Here is an 18,599-nt window from a genome sequence, read left to right on the forward strand (position 1 = left end):
AGTGTTTGCCGTTTTGTCAGAGTGCTTATCTTTTCAGTAGTCAATCTTTTTTGAGTGGTTGTCTGCCCCCAAAACACATCTCTGTGGTATTCAGGATCAAATTGTGAAGGAAGAAAGATGGAGAAGGAGGAACAGTCCAGTCAATAACAGGGCTAGACCCCCTAGAATATTTGATCTTATCATGAATAGGTGTGGAGAAATTCCTGAAACCTTTCCATGTGAATACACAAGGAGAAGAAGTAAAATAACTGTCTAATTTCCTAGTTTGGTATAAATTAAAAAATACATATTAGGTTCACTTGGAAAATATATGAATTGGGAAAATAACAAATAACTGTTGCTAAAGTGAAAATTTCCTACACTTTTTGTGTATACCATTTCAAAGAGCAATTTGACACTAATTCATTGATTAAAATGGGGAAGGGACTCATGATTTTATGGTTCTCCAGGAAGGTTAATGCAATCATGAGACCTCTTTTTGACCAGATAAGAGGCAAAATGTGAATTATCAACCAAGGATCTAACAAAGGGAAACAGATTTATGGGCAATAAATACTGAATATGCAGCCAGGTACAATGTAAGAGTGATATAAGATTCACTTAAAATTAAGAAACAATGAAATGATAGATACTTTAATTCCACTGAAGTTTTCCCAATGTTGTTAATTCAGCTCATGACCTGCATCTATGGTACCTGCAATGCTAGATTATATGCTAGTTTCTGGGAGGAAACTGAACAAATGATGGCATCTTTGGTACCCGGTTGTGTGGGACAAAGTGGGCAGGTGCTGGCTTTGCATACTAAAGAGACCAGGCATAGTCTCTACTTGTGGACAGTATCTCTGAGTGAAGGCTGGGCCATGAGGAATTATCCTCAACCCCAGAAAAGATCAAAATAGCTGTAGTAGCAGGAGAGATAATGATGGATTGAATAATAATTGGCAAATGATAATTTAAAGAAGTAACAACAAGGGGAATGAGAAATAATGGAATGTTTTAATTTCTTTAAAATCTTATACCCCAAATGAAACAGAAAATTTTGCAACCATTTATAGCCTATCACCTGTTTATAAAATAAGAAATAGGAACCTCGCCCCAGGGAAGCAGTGACTCAATTGTGTGTTCTGGGACTTCATCAAGAATGAATCTCTTTTTCTTCCCTACCTACAATTGGATGGGGTGTCTTTCACTGTTCACACGTTTGAAAGGAAAAAGGGAAATATCACTGACTAAATTCTGATAAACAAATTGTGGGTAATAGCTGCTGTTACTGGAAGTTGGTGATGGACAGGAAAGCCTGACATGCTGCCGTCCATGGGGTCACAAAGAGTTGGACATGACTGAGCCACTGAACTGAATGAACTATAAATAAAAAGGATTTTGTTGAAAAGCAATTTTGGTTGAACTTTTAGAGTTCTGAAATCTTTCATTCTCTATTAAAAAAAAAAATCAATTCAAGAAACCTCCCTCCCCCGAGGCTGAAGGCATATGTTCTTCTTCCTCCATCCCTCCATCTTTTCCCCCTTTCTCTTCCTCTTTTCCCCTTCCCTATTTCTGTCCCTTTCTTTCTCTCTCCCTCCCTTGCTTCTTCTTATGCATTTTCTCCCTTCTTCCTCCTCAGCCTTTCCTCATTTTCTCCCTTCCTTTCTTGTAGTGATTGTTTGCTGAGTCTCCAGTTGCCTGACACTATGTTGAAGACACAAAAGGGGCAAGATCTAATCCTGCCCCCACAGAGTTCACTTCCAAATGGAGACGCTTCTGTTTTTCAACCTTGTTTGCGTAACTCTCATAAAATAATCACGATATGCACACACCAGAGCCCGAAAGCCATCTCTAGCCCCGTACTTACAGCTATGGAAAACCGCTGAATGCTTTCATCCTCACAGTCCTGGATGACCTTACTCAGCCGGTGGTTGTCATGGGACTCTCCATCCGTCACAATTACCATGACTTTTTTAACCCCTCTTCGGGCACCCCGGGCTTCAGTGAAAGCCTCTTTCCTGAAATAATCACAGACAAAAGAGGAGCAATTCAAACATCAGCCCAAGTTTAGGCAAGGTGATCAACAAAATGAAAACACTACCAGCTCCAGGGAGCCCATTAACATTGACTCCCATTGTTCAACCCGGGAGCCATGATGTTCACTGTTTGTAATAGTTTAAGATTTATTCCAGATGATGGAGAGGTTACCATTTTGCTAATCACCATTTATCCCTTGTGGGATATTTTGTTTATCCAAAAGGCAGCAGTCTTTCATTCTTTGGAAATTTCAAAGGGAAAGTGTTGACTGGAGCATACAGCAGGTTTAGAGAAGGTCAGATTTTAAATACTCTCCCAGCCCCACCTTTCTCTGTAAACACTCCTTGTCTCACTTGACAGGCCTCTTTCTGTCTGCTTTTGGCAGAAGCTTTTGCTTTAGCTCTCACTTCCCACACCTGCTCTGACATTCACAGAAGAGTGTGGCCATCTTCTGAGCTACAGAGTGGGTGTGGGAGAAGATGCAGTATCGGCACAGCTATGAGTGCCTGAGAGTGCGCTTGGATATGGGCTAAAATTTAGACATAGGAATTAGACTGCAGATGGCAGTGGTCTGAGTCAGTGACAGAGCTGGGTTCATGGGGCAAGGAGGGTTTTAATTGGCCTGAATTAAGTTTTAGGACAAACCCTGCTAGGGATGAGGTAGGAGGAGGTGGTCTGGAGAGAAAGGAAACATGATATCAGTTAACTTCAAAAAAGTAATTTTGATTTAATTCAACAAGTATTTATGGCAAGTGATGGAAGATAGGGGAAACTGACAATTTTTGTTTGTTTTGTATCTTCTGCATGCACACACACACACATACACGCACACACAGAGGCACACTTTCCCTTTATTACTTTCTTTTCCTCACTTCACATTCCCCTCTGGAGTCTTGCATAAGAGTACACTTTACTTAGGACTAAAACAATGAATGGATTTCATATAATATTTTTTTAGATTTTGGTATAAAATGTACCAATCATTGTACTGAATAGTCTATTTAAATATTTCACTTTGGTCAAAAGAAAATAAGAAAACAACAGAAAGATAAATATTTTACTTTGGTCGTGAGGACAAACAGCTGCAGTTTGGAATACACCAAAGAAACACCTCTCGTTTTAACCTCCCAATGGTTTGCCATGGTAAACATTAGTTCTACTGTAGATATACAGTAAATGCACAGTGGCAGGTATTGTGTGAGGAGGGAGAGAGGATTCTGGTGACGTGAGCAACACAATTTCATCTGTGCTTACTTTCCCTTTAAAAGGACTTACAACAAATATGACAAGATGTTAAGAACTGTTGATTTTGTTTGATGTGTACATAGGATTTTGTGGTACTATTTTTTTTAATTTTCAATTTTTCCTACAATTTTCAAAAGAGAAAAAGAAGCTTTTTTTTTTTTTTTTTTTAAATACTGACCACTGGGGAACTGTGTATCTTTGCCCTCTATACCAGACAAACAGATTTTTTACTTATTTCTATCTATAAAGGTGAAAAATAGAAGTCTAGCCTTTAAACGAAATCTGGACATGGATATGATGAGATATCAATCCTTTTTATAATTCTGATTCCTTTCAGTAGGTGTCCCCAGCTTCCAGGATCTAATACCTGATGATATGAGGTGGAGCTGATATAATAATAACAGAAATAAGGTGCACAATAAATGTAATGCACTTGAGTGACCCTGAAATCATCCTCCTCCTGCCCAGTCTGTGGAAAAATTGTTTTCCACAAAACCAGCCCCTGGTGCTGAAAAGGCTGGGGACCATTATCTTAGAAGACTGCCAAAATTTCCTGACTCTCTTGAAGATCAAGGCCATAACTGAATGAACATCAGCTGAAGGCGATGATTAAAAGACGTTCCTTAAAGAAAATCTGGTAGCTCTGAAACCAGGACTGGCTTTCTATGGGTAGCATTGGCAGAGCTCATGTGTATACCCTTTATGTTTCAAATGTTTCCTGCAAATTATGTTTGACCCCCATTTACCACTATCCATTATGCTTTCTTTAAAGTAAGCATTGACCAGTCTGCATGGCTTTATACGTTAATACACCCCAGGAGAATCCCTTTCTATGGGACAGGAGAATCCAGGCTTTATGAGTAAATAATGTGAAACAACGAAAAGAAAGACAATTTGGGGGTAGGGATCAGTTCAATTCAGTTCAGTTCAGTCGCTCAGTCGTGTCTGACTCTTTGTGACCCCATGAATCGCAGCACGCCAGGCCTCCCTGTCCATCACCAACTTCTGGAGTTTACTTAAACTCAGTCCATCGAGTCGGTGATGCTATCCAGCCATCTCATCCTCTGTCATCCCCTTCTCCTCCTGCCCCCAACCCCTCCCAGCATCAGGGTCTTTTCCAATGAGTCAACTCTTCACATGAGATGGCCAAAGTATTGGAGTTTCAGCTTCAGCATCAGGGGTAGGGATAAGGGGACATAAAAATATGTTTAACTAGGAAACACTGAAAATGGAAGTAAGGATTCTAAATATTTAGAATTACTGTTTGAACTGATCCTGCCTGAAAGGAATAAAGAACAATTAGACATGCAAAACTAATGTATAAGAAGAGTACTTAGCAATGTCATTATGGAGTTTTATTTATATACAAAACTCAATAAACTCTATGTCCCACAGCTAGACCTTCTGTGAAAACACAGAGGCAAAAGCCATATAGGGACATGGTATTTAGAGTGGTATTTATGCAGGAGCAAGGCAGTCAGAATATTTCGTCAGTTAGTTTTCAAAGATGAATATTCATTCTTAAGTGGTTGCCTTTGGAGGACACAGCTCCCTACAGGCCCAGAGTTTCAAAGAACACTTTGATTTACTTTGAATGTACAGTCACATTTAGTCAATTATTTAAGAAAGTACACTCAGCACACCTAAACACGTGCACTTCTGTGCATGCAAACTGGTGATCCTATGGGCAGGTAAATGTAAAATTACCCCATCTGTTTGTGGTTATTTTTCTCACGGGCCCCATATTAACTATAACCACATGCTTTTCTAACATTTATGAGTCTGAAGCAGAACATGAAATTTAAAATTCTTGAAGATTCAATCCATTCTTTGGAGTATCCATATTAACCATTTTAGCCCTCTTAGAACATGGATCTTAACCAGAATGGGAGGATGGGCTTTTCAGAGTCAGGTGAGAGTCCAGAAGTTGAAGGCTTTTAAGAGAAGGATCCTTAACATTAGTTATACTGCTCATTTGATTTCCTGTGATTTTGGTACTATTCAGTTTTTGTTCAGAAGCTTTCATGGTGATTAAGGGGGAGAAATAAGCAAAAGAGCTGAGTGGGATCAGGAAAAATACAGAAAAGAGGATGCCCTACACTGTAAGGAAAGGATAGTTCTGTAGATCCTTGTAGAATGCAATTCAGCCAGAGTGGATTATGTGCACTCCATGGAGGAAACTACAGAAGGGAGGAAAGGAGGAATGTGAATTAGAGGGAATTTGGGGAAAGTAAGGAAGAGAAAGAGAGGGTATCAAAGATGAAATCCTTTCCTCTTTTCAAACTTTTCACTGAAAATGATTTCAAATAAGACATTTAATTTGCCTTCTTAAAAACTCTTATTTGAGAGCTTCAACAACCCTACATCTGTAAATTTAAATCTGTGAAATGCTGTAAAATTATAGACATATTACGGTATACACATATACTGAACAGAAGTGGACTAATTTAATCCATTTTTTATACCAAGATTACTAGAAGCTGAAAACAGAGAATAAAGGGAAAAGATATTATCTAATATTATGTCTTAGTACCCAAGAACATGATAATGTAGACCACATTTTTTTGACTGGTTCTGCATCAATCAAAATCTTGGAATAAAAGGAAAGATAAGAATGGTGAGATTGTAATATAGAAAATTTGATCCTATAATTATTAGCTAATCAGTTGAATCTGATTTCAACAAGGTGGCTTTAAATATTACTAAGGTATTAATAACTGTTCAATTAATACTCCAAAGCACTAGACTGTAAGCAGTTACTGTTGCACAGTCTTCTACTTTGGCTTATTATTATTATTTTTTAATCTATGTACCTTGCTGTGGGCTTTCCAGGTGGTGCTAGTGGTAAAGAATCCGCCTGCAATGCAGGAGACCTAAAAGACGAGGGTTCAATCCCTGAAATCTGGTTGGGAGGAACCCCTGGAGGAGGAAATGGCACCCCACTCCAGTATTCTTGCCTGGAGAATCCCACAGACAGAGGAGCCTGGCAGGCTACAGTCAGCAAATAGTTGGACACAACTGAGTGTCTGAACACACATACCTTGCTGTGTCTATTCCAAGGGCTGTCATGGTCTGCCGGCCGCCTCTCTGGACTATTCCTTTTGCTGCAACAAGCACCTCTTCTGTTGATGAGTACTTATTGAGGTTGAACTCATGAGTTACATTTTCTCCATATTGTACAATTCCAACCTGAAACACCAAGTCACTGTGTTTATCCATCTAGCAGACTTCCGCTTTAATTGTCTTCAGTTTAAACACATGGATCAGATGTAATAATACAAGTTAGTCTTTCCAAAGGGTTTAAAACTCTACCAGTACACAAATCCTACTTTGACAGCAATAATCATTGCCATTTGTGAATATTCATATACCAAAGGACACAAATGAGAGTGCTTTATTAAACCTCTTAAATGATTGGTTTCTCTCTTCAACAGTGTTTACTGAATGACTCTGGTAGGCTTTGGGATAGAACATAAAACTGACATGATCTCTGCCTTCATGGAGCTTCTAAACTAGAGGGAGAGAGAGAGATTAAACACAAGAATTATTCAAACACAGGGTCAACTGCAAACTGTGAAAAAGGCTATACTAACAGAAAAGCTATCACTGGCAAGTATAACCTAGAAGCGTATTTTAAAATGGGTGCTCAGGGAAGCCCTTTCAGAAGAGATATTTGAGACTTAAAAGATACGTGCTAGGAGGGTGGAGGCCCATCCTGGATGGCAAGTGTGAGGGTGGAAGGGGTCCACACTAAAGGAACTGGGCCTGTGAGGAAACTGAGATGGTAAAGAGGTAGGTGCTCTGAGAACAGAAATACAGTCAAATAGAGTCTGGGCCAAGCTAGGAGGAAAGAGGGGAGCAAGATGAAGTTGGACGAATGATCAGGGATATTTTTGGCAAGGACACATGTATGCTTCCTGTAGCTCAGCTATAGCTTCATGGCTCCTAAATTAGCCCTTCCCTCTCTTGTTCTGTCTTCTTTCTCTCTTACTGCCATACTCCTTTCATTCCTTCTTTCCCACAGGTGGGTAATGCAAGCAGCTAACTGCAAAGCCACCATGAAGTCAAAAGACTTTGAAGGTTAAGTGCAACTGATTCACTTCCCCTTGCCCATTTTCTTAATCCTTTTTCTGCACCCTCCTTTGAAGGTTGGTGTGAACCAATAAACTAACCTATATCAAGAACTGTGCCTGAAGTTACTTTGTTTAACCTTCCTACCCCCAAATTAGGGACTCAGAGAGAATTCTTTACCCAAAGGACTGTTTTTTTCTTTAGATAATTTTTTTAAAAAATGTTTTTTGACTGTCTTGGGTCTTCGTTGCTGCAAGGGCTTTTCTCTAGTTGTGATAGGCAGGGGTTACTCTTCATTGTGGTGTGCGGGCTTTTCATAGCGGTGACTTCTCCTGTTGAGGAGCACAGACTCTAGGGTGTGTGGGCTTCAGTAGCTGCAGCTCCCAGGCTCCAGGGCACAGGCTCAACAGTTGTGGAACACAGGCCTAGTTGCTCTGCTCTATGTGGAATCTTCCTGGATCAGGGATGGAACCCACGTCTCCTATATTGGCAGGTGGGTTCTTTACCACTGAGCCACCAGCCTTTGAGTAGCTTTTAAATTACTTTCCCAATGACCCTAACAGCTTTTAACCAGGGATCCAGGGAGATACTGAATAATTATTAAGGGAAACCATGTAGCTTTGCCATTGTCTTTGTGTGTATAAATGCTCAGTGTAAATAAAAGTAAAATTATTTTGTTATTTAGACATAATCATTGTGCCTAATTTATGGTCCATGGTGAACAGAAGTTATTGAAAAGTACTAGGATTCTGTTGGGCAGTGCTGTGTTGCTGCAGAAGTTAATTGCTCATCCATTCAGGGCGTCTTTCTGAGTTGGTTTTGTTTTTATTTCTCTTTGTTTCGATTGATTAAGCAGGAGACTAAAGAACTTGGAAAACTGTCACTCCTGTTATTATTCTTAGATATTTTACTACTTGGATGACTCTATCAAACACCTTAGTCTCTTATTTCTTTGACTTCCTTGGCTTTAGTAATCTTTTCCTCTAGCTCACCTATGTCATCTGCTTCCAAGGTCTTCTCCTTGACCTTGTCATCTGGAAAAATTGCAGCACCTCAATCTCAATGTCAAGTGTTCTTCTCTCTGACCATTAACTTTGGCTCATTTACCTAGTATATCTAATTCATCAATTCCTTGACCACATTAAGACTTCCAATTAATTCATATATGTTACTTTTTATTTTTTATCCAACCTAGATTCCATGATCCAACACCATAATCATTTACTTGCAAACATTTATCTCCTTTAAACTTTTTTTCCCCTGCATTAACTAATTTGGCTAACTTCCAACTGTGGTTAAGTCCAAATATCTCCTTCTCTGTGAGTGATCCTGTGACACTGAATGCTGTTAGACAAAAACCACATGCCTCATAGACTGGTTTCTCTTTAAAGTTTTGCTCATGAATCTCAAATGAGGTTGCACACAGCACTGCCCAACCATCCTAGTACTTTTTAATAGTGAGTGTGCTCCCTTCAGGCAAATTCTGGTGATAAGGTGATAACTCCTCAGGAAAAAGAAAGCATCTCCTTTACACATGGGGAGGAGTTCACGTGAGAAGAGAAGGAAGTCATTCCAACTAAATAAGGCTGCTTTATGATGTAACACTTTACATTTACAACACACTTTTCATATCTTAGAGAGCATACTATGAACTATTGGATTATTGGGGAAAATTGGGAAAATATAACATCTTGGTAAGTCAGATATCAATGTTTTATGTCTTATATCTATCATATCTATCTATAGATCTCTCTGTCTACTTAACATATATCTCACTTTTATAAGCTCATTCTTTTGTAAATGTTGGGATATAAGAGAACTCGTAACGGTTCATTCCCTCACCCTTTGTGTACGCTTTGCTTCTCACAGCTGAACCCGAGACTCATCAGATGACTGTCCTTGGACTGCTAGAGCTGCTTTGCCCCAAAGGTTCCAAGAGTCAGCAGTGTCTGGAGTTTTCTCCCTCCTCATCCCTTGCCCTGCTCCATAGGCAAGGCCTGAGTACAGGCAAGGCAGGATGGGCCCCTTGACTTAACCTGGAGCCCCTTCCAGACGCAGCTGAGGCCTCAACTTCACCTGAAGCCACACGCTTGCTTGCCCTCCCTGGATGCTCTGTTTTGCTCCCCCAAATCCCTTCCTATTTTCTTTTGGAAGCACTCCCGTTGTAAACTGCTATCACTTGACTCCTGCTCTCAGAGTTTGCATCTGGGGGATTGGATCTAAGACAGTTATTATCTATGCTTCTGCATTCTTTCTTCAGCCCAGGCCAGACACCACTGACTGCCTTGAACCTGGACCATGGCAATCATGGTCTCTACACTGCTGATCTTCTTCCCTCCATTTCCACTGTCTTCAAATCCTTCTACATAGTGATAGTAGATAAACTGTGTTAAGAGTCTGCTTTTATCACATGCGTTCGTTATTCAAAAACTCCAACAACTCTTCATTACCTACATCAATGATGTTGAAATATACTTTATTTAAAAAAAATTTTTTTTTGAAATATACTTTAAAAGAGAACTGCAATTCTAATTAAAATAGAAAACAGGTAGAACTTCAAGCTGCTTCTTGAAACACTAGGCCTATAGGTTAAAATTCAGTTTCCCCCGCCCTGAGTTTCAGCCACCCAACCATCTGGCCCTACATTCTCTCTTCATCCTCCTCTTCAGGATTCTACCCAGACCAAATGTCCTTCCTTATCCCTGCAACTAAGCTAAGTCCTACCCATTTGGTAAGATTCAAGTTTCACTTTCTACACAACTTTGTCCACCTAGTTGCCAATAGAGTCCATAGTGATCTTCCCTTTCTCCAAACTCTGAAGCAAACTTGTCTGTGCTGCTCCTGTGAGCACGGCATTCTTCTCAGCTTTTGTACACATGCTTTATCTCTCAACGACATTATAAGTTCGGAAGGGGCAGGCAGGGGTAAAGGGCAGGACTGCGTCATAGCTGTTGGTATTTTCTTATCCTGGGCCACTATTTTGCTTTGCTCACAGTTGACCCTCGTGCATTCTTACTAGATGAGTGTACCACTTCACATAGGCAAGTAGAAAACTGAGATAGGAGGGAAATAATGATAAGCAGAAAAAGAGAGATATGAAGAAGCGTGGGAAATTAGAAGAGGGCAGTGGAAACTCACATCTCAGGAAGATGACATTCAGTGTAGGTCCCTGGCTGACACGGGGGTTCTTATTTCCTTAGGAATCAGAATAAGGTTTCTGCTGTGTCTTTCTCAGAGAAGGATGCCATTTATTAATTTTCATCACAGGAAAATAGCCACATCATTAAACGTACATAATGCTTTGTGTGAGACTCACTTTAAAAGGAGTGATTTAAGTCCCAGCTTAGTTTATAAATTTAATGCAGGTGAAACAGATCTGTACTAACATAATGGGTATAGGTGCATATGTAACCAAGTCAAATAAATATGAGAATTAAATAATTCTTATTTATTTTAAGAGAAATTTTAAGAGAAATTCTTACTTCTTAAGAATTTCTTAAGAAATTCTCTCTTATGTTAAGAGAAAAAGTGATGAACACACATGGTGAGGGAATGAATAGAAGAGAGAATCATAAGCACATTTATTGTCTCACAGGTCAGCCCTCAGGCAGGAAGGAGGATCCAGCTTCCTAAACAAGCTGCCCAGGTCAAGAACAGACAGTTAGTTATAAAAGTAGAATGGGAGAAAGCAAAAAATAGCAGTCTTGAGCCTGGAAGATCTGTCAAGAATGATCAGTGAAGACATTTAAATCATTTCAGGATTGAGAAAAAGACAAAAAACCAATAATCATCATATTTGACTTGAAGCAGCCAATTGTATTGGAATGGTCCAAAGACCCAGAGGGTGGAGCTAAGCAGAGAACTGGAGAGGAGCAGTAAAGATAGAACGATTCTAGGCATTCTTACTAAACGAAGAAAAGTAGGCAGAGACGGCCGCTAAAAGGCACAACTAGGTTAGCTGTGGGCTTTCTTTAAGGGAGAATGTGAAGAGTAGCTTATGGCATCAGTGTAAGACAAGTCGATGAAGATAGTAAAATTAGACTCTTTTTTGAAAAGATTTTTGATATGAACCATTTTAAAAGTCTTTATTGAATTTGTTACAACATTGCTCTGTTTTCTATGAGGTTCTTTTTTGGCTGCGTAAGTGGGATCTTAGGTCCCCATCAAGGGATCAAACCCACACCCCCTGCCTTGGAAGGTGAAGGTTTAACCACTGGACTGCCAGGGAAGCCCCAACAATAAACTCTCACAAAGTGAGGGATGAGTAACAATAGAGGAACAGATACTTTTCAGAGACAACTGTCAGGGACACATTTAGCTCCTGGGGAGATATAGTTTGAACTTCTTGATTAAGTAGTTACAATTGCAAGCTGATTCACAGTATAGCATAAACTAGGCACACAACTGGCTGAGAATCCTGCTACAAGAGTAACAGGAACACTTAGAACCTCCCACTTCAACATAAAATTTACATTCATGTTTCAGATAAACCCCAAATGGATGTCTCCTTACCCTCCTTTTCCAGGGAATACTAACTTTCTAAGTTTGCTATGTATAATTTTTTTTAAAGTCCATAATCACACACTTTCAGAAAGTAATCATTAAAACAAAGTTTAACAGTTTTTCTGTCTCTGTCTGTCTGCCTGGTTTTGTTGTAAGGAAAAAAGGCCACAAATTTCCAATAATACAAAAGAGCAAGGTTTTCCCTTACTCCTGAATTGCTCTGTACTGACTCAAAAGTGGATTACTCTGAAAGTGCTCTCAGAGTCTTTCATATGAAAACATGCATTGCGAATCACAAATTGGAAGACCTGATGTATTTTATTCTTAGTTAAGGGAATTTATTTTTTATGTGGAACATGTTCCACACCTCAAACAACATAGCTTGGAAAATATTATTTTATTCTAATTGTGAATTGCCTGTTTATAAAGATCAATTCATTGCTCTGCTTCATTCACACCTGTTATATTTATATCACATTGTCATGGATTGCTTCCCAGGTGGTGGTAGCAGTAAAGAACTCACCTGCCAATGCAGGCAGACATAAGAGATGCAGGTTCAGTCCCTGGGTTGGGAAGATCCCCTGGAGAAGGAAACGGCAACCCATTCCAGTATTCTTGCCTGGGAAACTCCATGGACAGAGGAGCCTTGTGGGCTACAGTCCATGGGGTCACAAAGAGCTGGACACGACTGAAGTGACTTAGCAAACAGTCATGCATTGCAGTTTTCCAAATATAGGCCTTGACTCTAAGTTGGAAGTTTTTCAGGATTAGAGACAAAGTTTTAGAGTTTGTTATTTATATTGCTATACACTTAGCATAATACTTTATCAATAAGATACTTCATAAATATCTGCTGAATTAAAATGAATTATCCAAATGGCTTCCTTTCTTTTAAGAGTAGAGCAAGGAGGGAAGTGAATGTGAGGAATATGGAAGGAATGATGCTGTTAGAAATCAGAAAAATTACGATTTTTTTCTCATAAAAAAGTCACAAAAGAATGACAAGAGAATTTAAGAAAGAGAAATGTTTAAAGTAGCTATTATATATACTACATCAAGGAGTTATGAAGGAATGGAATTATCTCCTCCTTTAGAATTCTACCATTACCTTGTAATGTTAAGTTGGAGTTATAACACCATGTCTAAATTGTAATGTCCAGCATGAGTTTAGTTTCTGGGCTTTCATTCAACAGTTAATAATATCCAGTCAATGACTTCTTTAGGAGAATAAGGACAGGGAAGCACCATAAGGTTTTCTGTGTGTTTGTAGGATGTACAACAGCTTTATATAAGTCCTCAGTCTTTGGGTCTGGTCATTTTATGTTTTCTTTTACCAAACTACAGAGCAAAAGCCCTGCCTTACAACATGCTTCTACTGTAATTAATTAGAGTATGGATTCAAATTAAGTGTCAACACAAACCATTCTGAGGCCATGTTAACTGAATCTGGGCTTAACCTTTGTCTCTACGGAGAGGCATATGAACAGGACTGGCTCACAGGTAAATGAAATGAATTCTCAGAAACACAATAAAGTTGGTATATGATAGGTCTTTAGTTGGTCTCTTGCTTGATGGAAGGTGATGCAATGAAATTGACTCATACTAAAAAATATGAGGCTAGAAGATGTTAAGAGGGGGAAGACTATGGGAGAAATTGAGACCAGAGGTGAATGGGGCTACATGTGTTGAACACCTGAAAAGAAAAGCCTAAAACACAAAGTTCAAAGAATATGCAAACTATCACACAATTGCACTCATTACACATGCTAGCAAAGTAATGCTCAAAATTCTCCAAGCCAGGCTTCAACAGTATGTGAACCAAGAACTCCTAGATATTCAAGCTGGATTTAGAAAAGGCAGAGGAACAGAGATCAAATTGCCAACATCTGCTGGATCATTGAAAAAGCAAGAGAATTCCAGAAAAACATCTACTTTTGCTTCATTGACTGTGCAAAAGCCTTTGATTGTGTGGATCATGACAAACTGTGGAAAATTCTTAAAGAGATGGGAATACCAGACCACCTTACCTGCTTCCTGAGAAACCTGTATGCAGATCAAGAAGCAACAGTTAGAACCAGACATGGAACAACAGACTGGTTCCAAATTGGGAAAGAAGTATGTCAAGGCTGTATATTGTCATTCTGTTTATTTAACTTATATGGATAGTACATCATGTGAAATGCTGGGCTGGATGAAGCAAAGCTGGAATCAGGACTGCAGGGAGAAATATCAATAACCTCAGATATGTAGATAATACCACCCTTATAGCAGAAAGTGAGGAGGAACTAAAGAGCCTCTTGATGAAGGTGAAAAAGAAGAGATAAAAAGCTGACTTAAAACTGAACATTCCAAAAAGATCATGGCATCCAGTCCCATCACTTCATGGCAAATAGATGGGAAAACAACGGAAATATTGACAGACTTTATTTTCTTGGGCTCCAAAATCACTGCAGATGGCAACTGCAGCCATGAAATTAAAAGATGCTCGCTCCTTGGAAGAAAAGCTATGACCAACCTAGACAGCATATTAAAAAAGTAGAGACATTACTTTGCAACAAAGGTCCATCTAGTCAAAGCTATGGTTTTTCCAGTAGTCATGTATGAATATGAGAGTTGGACCATAAAGAAAGTTGAGTGCTGAAGAATTGGTGCTTTTGAACTGTGGTATTGGACAAGACTCTTGAGAGTTCCTTGGACTGCAAGGAGATCAGACCAGTCAATCCTAAAGGAAATCAGTCCTGAATATTTATTGGAAGGACTGATGCTGAAGCTGAAGTTCCAATACTTTGGCCACCCATTGCGAAGAGCCAACTCATTAGAAAAGACCCTGATGCTGGGCAAGGTTGAAGGCAGGAGGAGAAGGGGATGACAGAGGGTGAGATGGTTGGATGGTATCACCGACTCAATGGACGTGAGTTTGAGCAAGCACTGGGAGATGGTGAAGACAGGGTAGCCTGGCGTGCTGCAGTCCATGGGGTCACAAAAAGTTGGACATGACTGGGCATCTGAACAACAACAAAAACACAATGTAGAACAGTGTCTTGGCAGGGGAGAGTCCCCCCAATCAAGTCTCTTCTAGCCCGATGACTTCATGAAGCTGAGTGGGAGAGTGAGAGATGCTGGTCACTACAATAATGATTTTTAACACAAAGAGAAATTTAAAAATTCCAGAAATTACATTTTTCCAACATAAATGACTTGCTTCCTATTTGCTAGGCAACACACAAACTCTGAACTGTATTCTATAAATATAAGGATTAACGCACAACACTGTCATTGTTTAATTCACATTCCACCAGGACAGATGGGATCATGAAACAAAAAGCGATGCTTCTGAGTGATGAGAGCAGTTGATTAACAGTGTGAAAATGCTGTGGGGATGTGGAGGGGAAGGGACTTCTCCTAGCAAGTGTGGGTGGAATAGCCATAGAGAAAGTCATATTTGAATTGAGTCTCAGAAGTTCATCTAGCATGTGGGGCCTGGGGTGGAGAAGGGCTTTCCAGGCAGAGAGAATCCTGTGAACACAGAGCAATGTGTTTAGGGGAGGCCAAGGCAGGAGTGACTGCAGGGCAAGAAGAGAAGGAGGCAGTGCACAGGCAGTAGGTGACAAACGCCTTATAATTCACTGGAGGACTTGGGTATTATTCAGCAGACAGAGATAGGAAATTTTTATCCACGGAAATGTCGTGATCTGAACTTTACATGGGAAAAGTAATTCAGATGAGTGATGGATGGAGATAGGGGACAGCAGAGACAAGGAGGCTAGAGAAGGAGATTCACCTCATTCACAATACAACCTGATAGACCAGGGTTTGGCTGCACGCCTCGGATAGCCTTCTCAGACCTCAAAACAATGCATCAGCCCTCATATTTAAAGCTCCTAGGAAACGGCCATAAAATGTGTAGTAAAAAGAAAGATAAATAATATTCCTAAAATTTAATTAATTTCCCCCTTTCATTTTGCCTGGTTTAATGTTATGCTACACTCTTGATGGGAACAATCTAGACATTGTTCCATTAGTATATTTCACTTTTATATCAAGCCTCACAATTTACTGGTTTTATTTAGGGTAATGCACTTGTATATGGCATATTTATATCATTCTCATTTATTATTAAAAGCAATGTTATGTTTAGGTATTGAGGATCAATAAGACCTCCATAATGTTTATACCATCATATCTTTTATGGCAAGCCCAGAGTGCTTCAGGTTTGTTTTTATAGGTGGTTTTTTAAAAGGTGATTTTATAGCCTTTACTCTGTCTTGGATAAAAATTTGGTTTGCAAAAGTTCCTTGACTATGTTTGCAAAAGTCTTAATGGGACCACACAGAGACATGGGAGAAATTCTGAGTAACTATTTAGGGTTGATGTTTTTGTCATTTGCATTGCATTTTCTTAATGTATACTAATTGTCGTATGGAAACTTTAACGCAAGTTTTAAAATTTATTTTCCTCCCTCCCTCCCTCCCTTCCTTTTTTTTTTTTTTTTTGTGGAGGAGAAAATTACTTCCAGAAATGGTTCATATCTTTGAGACTACCTTCCAATAATTGCAATTACTACATGAAAAATGTATGACTGCAGAAAGTAGGCCATAATACTCGACCTTGATCAAGTGAATAACTGTAATTAATATAACAAACAGGAACTCACAAGGTATAATTAGAATGTAAATTTTGGGGGGCCCATGATCCCTGTAAAACTTATTTAGGGTTAAATTCTTCTACTCTCACTGGATGGAAAGATAAATGTCTTTCTTATGGCTTTTCTTATTTTTAGTTTTAAAATATCTGTTTTTTTAAGAAAGCTCTAGATTTTAATTTAGGCTGTACAACATGAAATTGCTGTATTTGTAAGTCAAAATGATCAAATGGCTTGAGGAGAATGGATACATGTATATGTGTGACTGGGTCCTTTTGCCGTGTACCTGGGACTGTTACAACATTGTTGATCAGCTATACACCAATATAAAATAAAAAGTTAAAAACATGATCAAACAGCAACAATTTCATATGGCTCAATCTACATTAAAACAAAACCAACAAGACAAAACATCAAGTTGATTTATAATTAAATCTTCTCTCCTCCTCCTTTCAAGGGAGGAGAGATGCATGTTGTTGAGGAAGGGGCATGACTGGCTGTTTCTTTGTTTCTCTGCTCCCGCCCCTTAGATTGCTGACTATAATTTCTGACGTGGACAGAGGGAGGGAAGATAAATAAATAAAGGGTACCGAAATTCTTCTGGTGCCGATCTGAGAAGGGTCAGGTGCTAATGACAGGTATTACCTTTTTAGTGGGCTCTTTGGAGATCTCCCTTCACCTGCATCCTTGCCTGAGTGAATGCATCTCACTACCGTGATGCCTAGGAATTGGGGATAGCGTCAGCCGTTCTCTGCAGAGGCTTCCACTCACTTCCAGGCGATTCTATGGACAGGAGCAAGCATGACTCCATGACAAGCTACGAGAAACATACGTGCTTTGTACTGACAACTTCAGGGGTGAGGCCAATCCTAGCATCGTGACTCGTTTGTCAGCAGCCAGACAGCTACCTTGCCCTTTAGTGTAGGAGTCAGGCACTCAGCAATTGTGTGTCCCAGCTTTCCCAAGCTCACTGCGTGATCCCACCAGAGCCTTTCTCACCAGGCTCTTTCTATAGGGAAACACTCTTCACAAATTTGGCCAACTCTATTCTTAGTGCCTTTATACCCTTGATATGGGTGAGGAGTCTGGTTCCTGTATCTAGCTCTTAACTTTCCAGTTTTGCAACTTCTGGGTGATACCTCTCAAAATTCATTTTTGTAGCTGCCCCTTTCAGGAATGGAGAGATAGGGAGGATAAGTAAAGGGGAGGGAAAATTTCAGAAGCTAATTCTGCAAATCTTAGGGCAGGATTGGGTGCTTCATATGAAAAGGAACAAAAACTAAAGATTAAAAAAAAAAACCTATTTAAATTATGTTAGCAACCAACCAGGAGAAAAAATGATTGTTAAGGCAAATTGTTTATGTTTTTAGAGAGAATTACTATAAGACCACATGAAAGAAAAACATACTTTTTAGTACACATTTCTTTGAAATGAAAGTATCTTTTTAAATTACTATGAATGAATTTCTTATCTGACTGCACTAAAGGAAGATCAAACTTTAAAGCATTTAAATTTGTTGTACTTAAAACCCTATTAAATAGAGTTTGGCAAAAGTGATGGCTTAGTGAATGTCCTTCTCAAACCCTTTTGTTTAGAGAATTACTTGTGAAACTAGTCATTAATACAGCTTAAGCCAACATAGAAAAAGATTAGAAATCACTGAAGTATAAACACTAAAACCCAACATATAAATAATATACTTAGAAGACTATTAAAATCCCAGCAAATGAAAAAGTCTCATTAAATGTTCATCTATCAGAGAAAAATGCAAAAATGCATTCAGTATGATACACATACTTATTCAACAGGTGCTCACTAAAGGGCCACTAAAAAAGCCCAGCAAAGCACTGGGCCGACCACTGACAAGGATGAAAAGAGATATAAAGGCTTCAGTCTTGAGGTCCCTGTAATCTGGAGGATGCAATAAGCACAGACACACACCACACATATCAACACAATAATTCATTAGTCCAAAAGTTTCTCAACTTTTACCTGTTAAAAATTATGTGGGTTGCTTACTCAAAATGTAGGCTCTGTAGCCTCACTCTCAGAGATTCTGATTCTTAAACTCTGGGGTACAATCCAAGTACCTCTGGGATTCCGAAGCGGGACTTCCAT

The 18,599-nt window shown here is 39.2% G+C and overlaps 1 protein-coding gene across 1 annotated transcript in view; it reads right to left on the bottom strand.

The window, feature by feature from the left end:
* The window catches only part of ITGA1 (integrin subunit alpha 1), a 164,402-nt gene that overhangs the window by 68,810 nt on the left and 76,993 nt on the right, over positions 1-18,599 (bottom strand). Inside the window, exons 7-8 of the mRNA XM_061129817.1 lie at positions 6,305-6,453; positions 1,850-2,000 (exon numbers count right to left, since the gene is read on the bottom strand). Coding sequence (XP_060985800.1) covers positions 1,850-2,000; positions 6,305-6,453 — 300 coding nt within the window. The remainder of the gene's footprint in view (positions 1-1,849; positions 2,001-6,304; positions 6,454-18,599) is intronic.

The sequence above is a fragment of the Dama dama genome, chromosome 25 (genome assembly GCF_033118175.1).
Source record: "Dama dama isolate Ldn47 chromosome 25, ASM3311817v1, whole genome shotgun sequence".
Classification (NCBI taxonomy): Eukaryota; Metazoa; Chordata; class Mammalia; order Artiodactyla; family Cervidae; genus Dama; species Dama dama.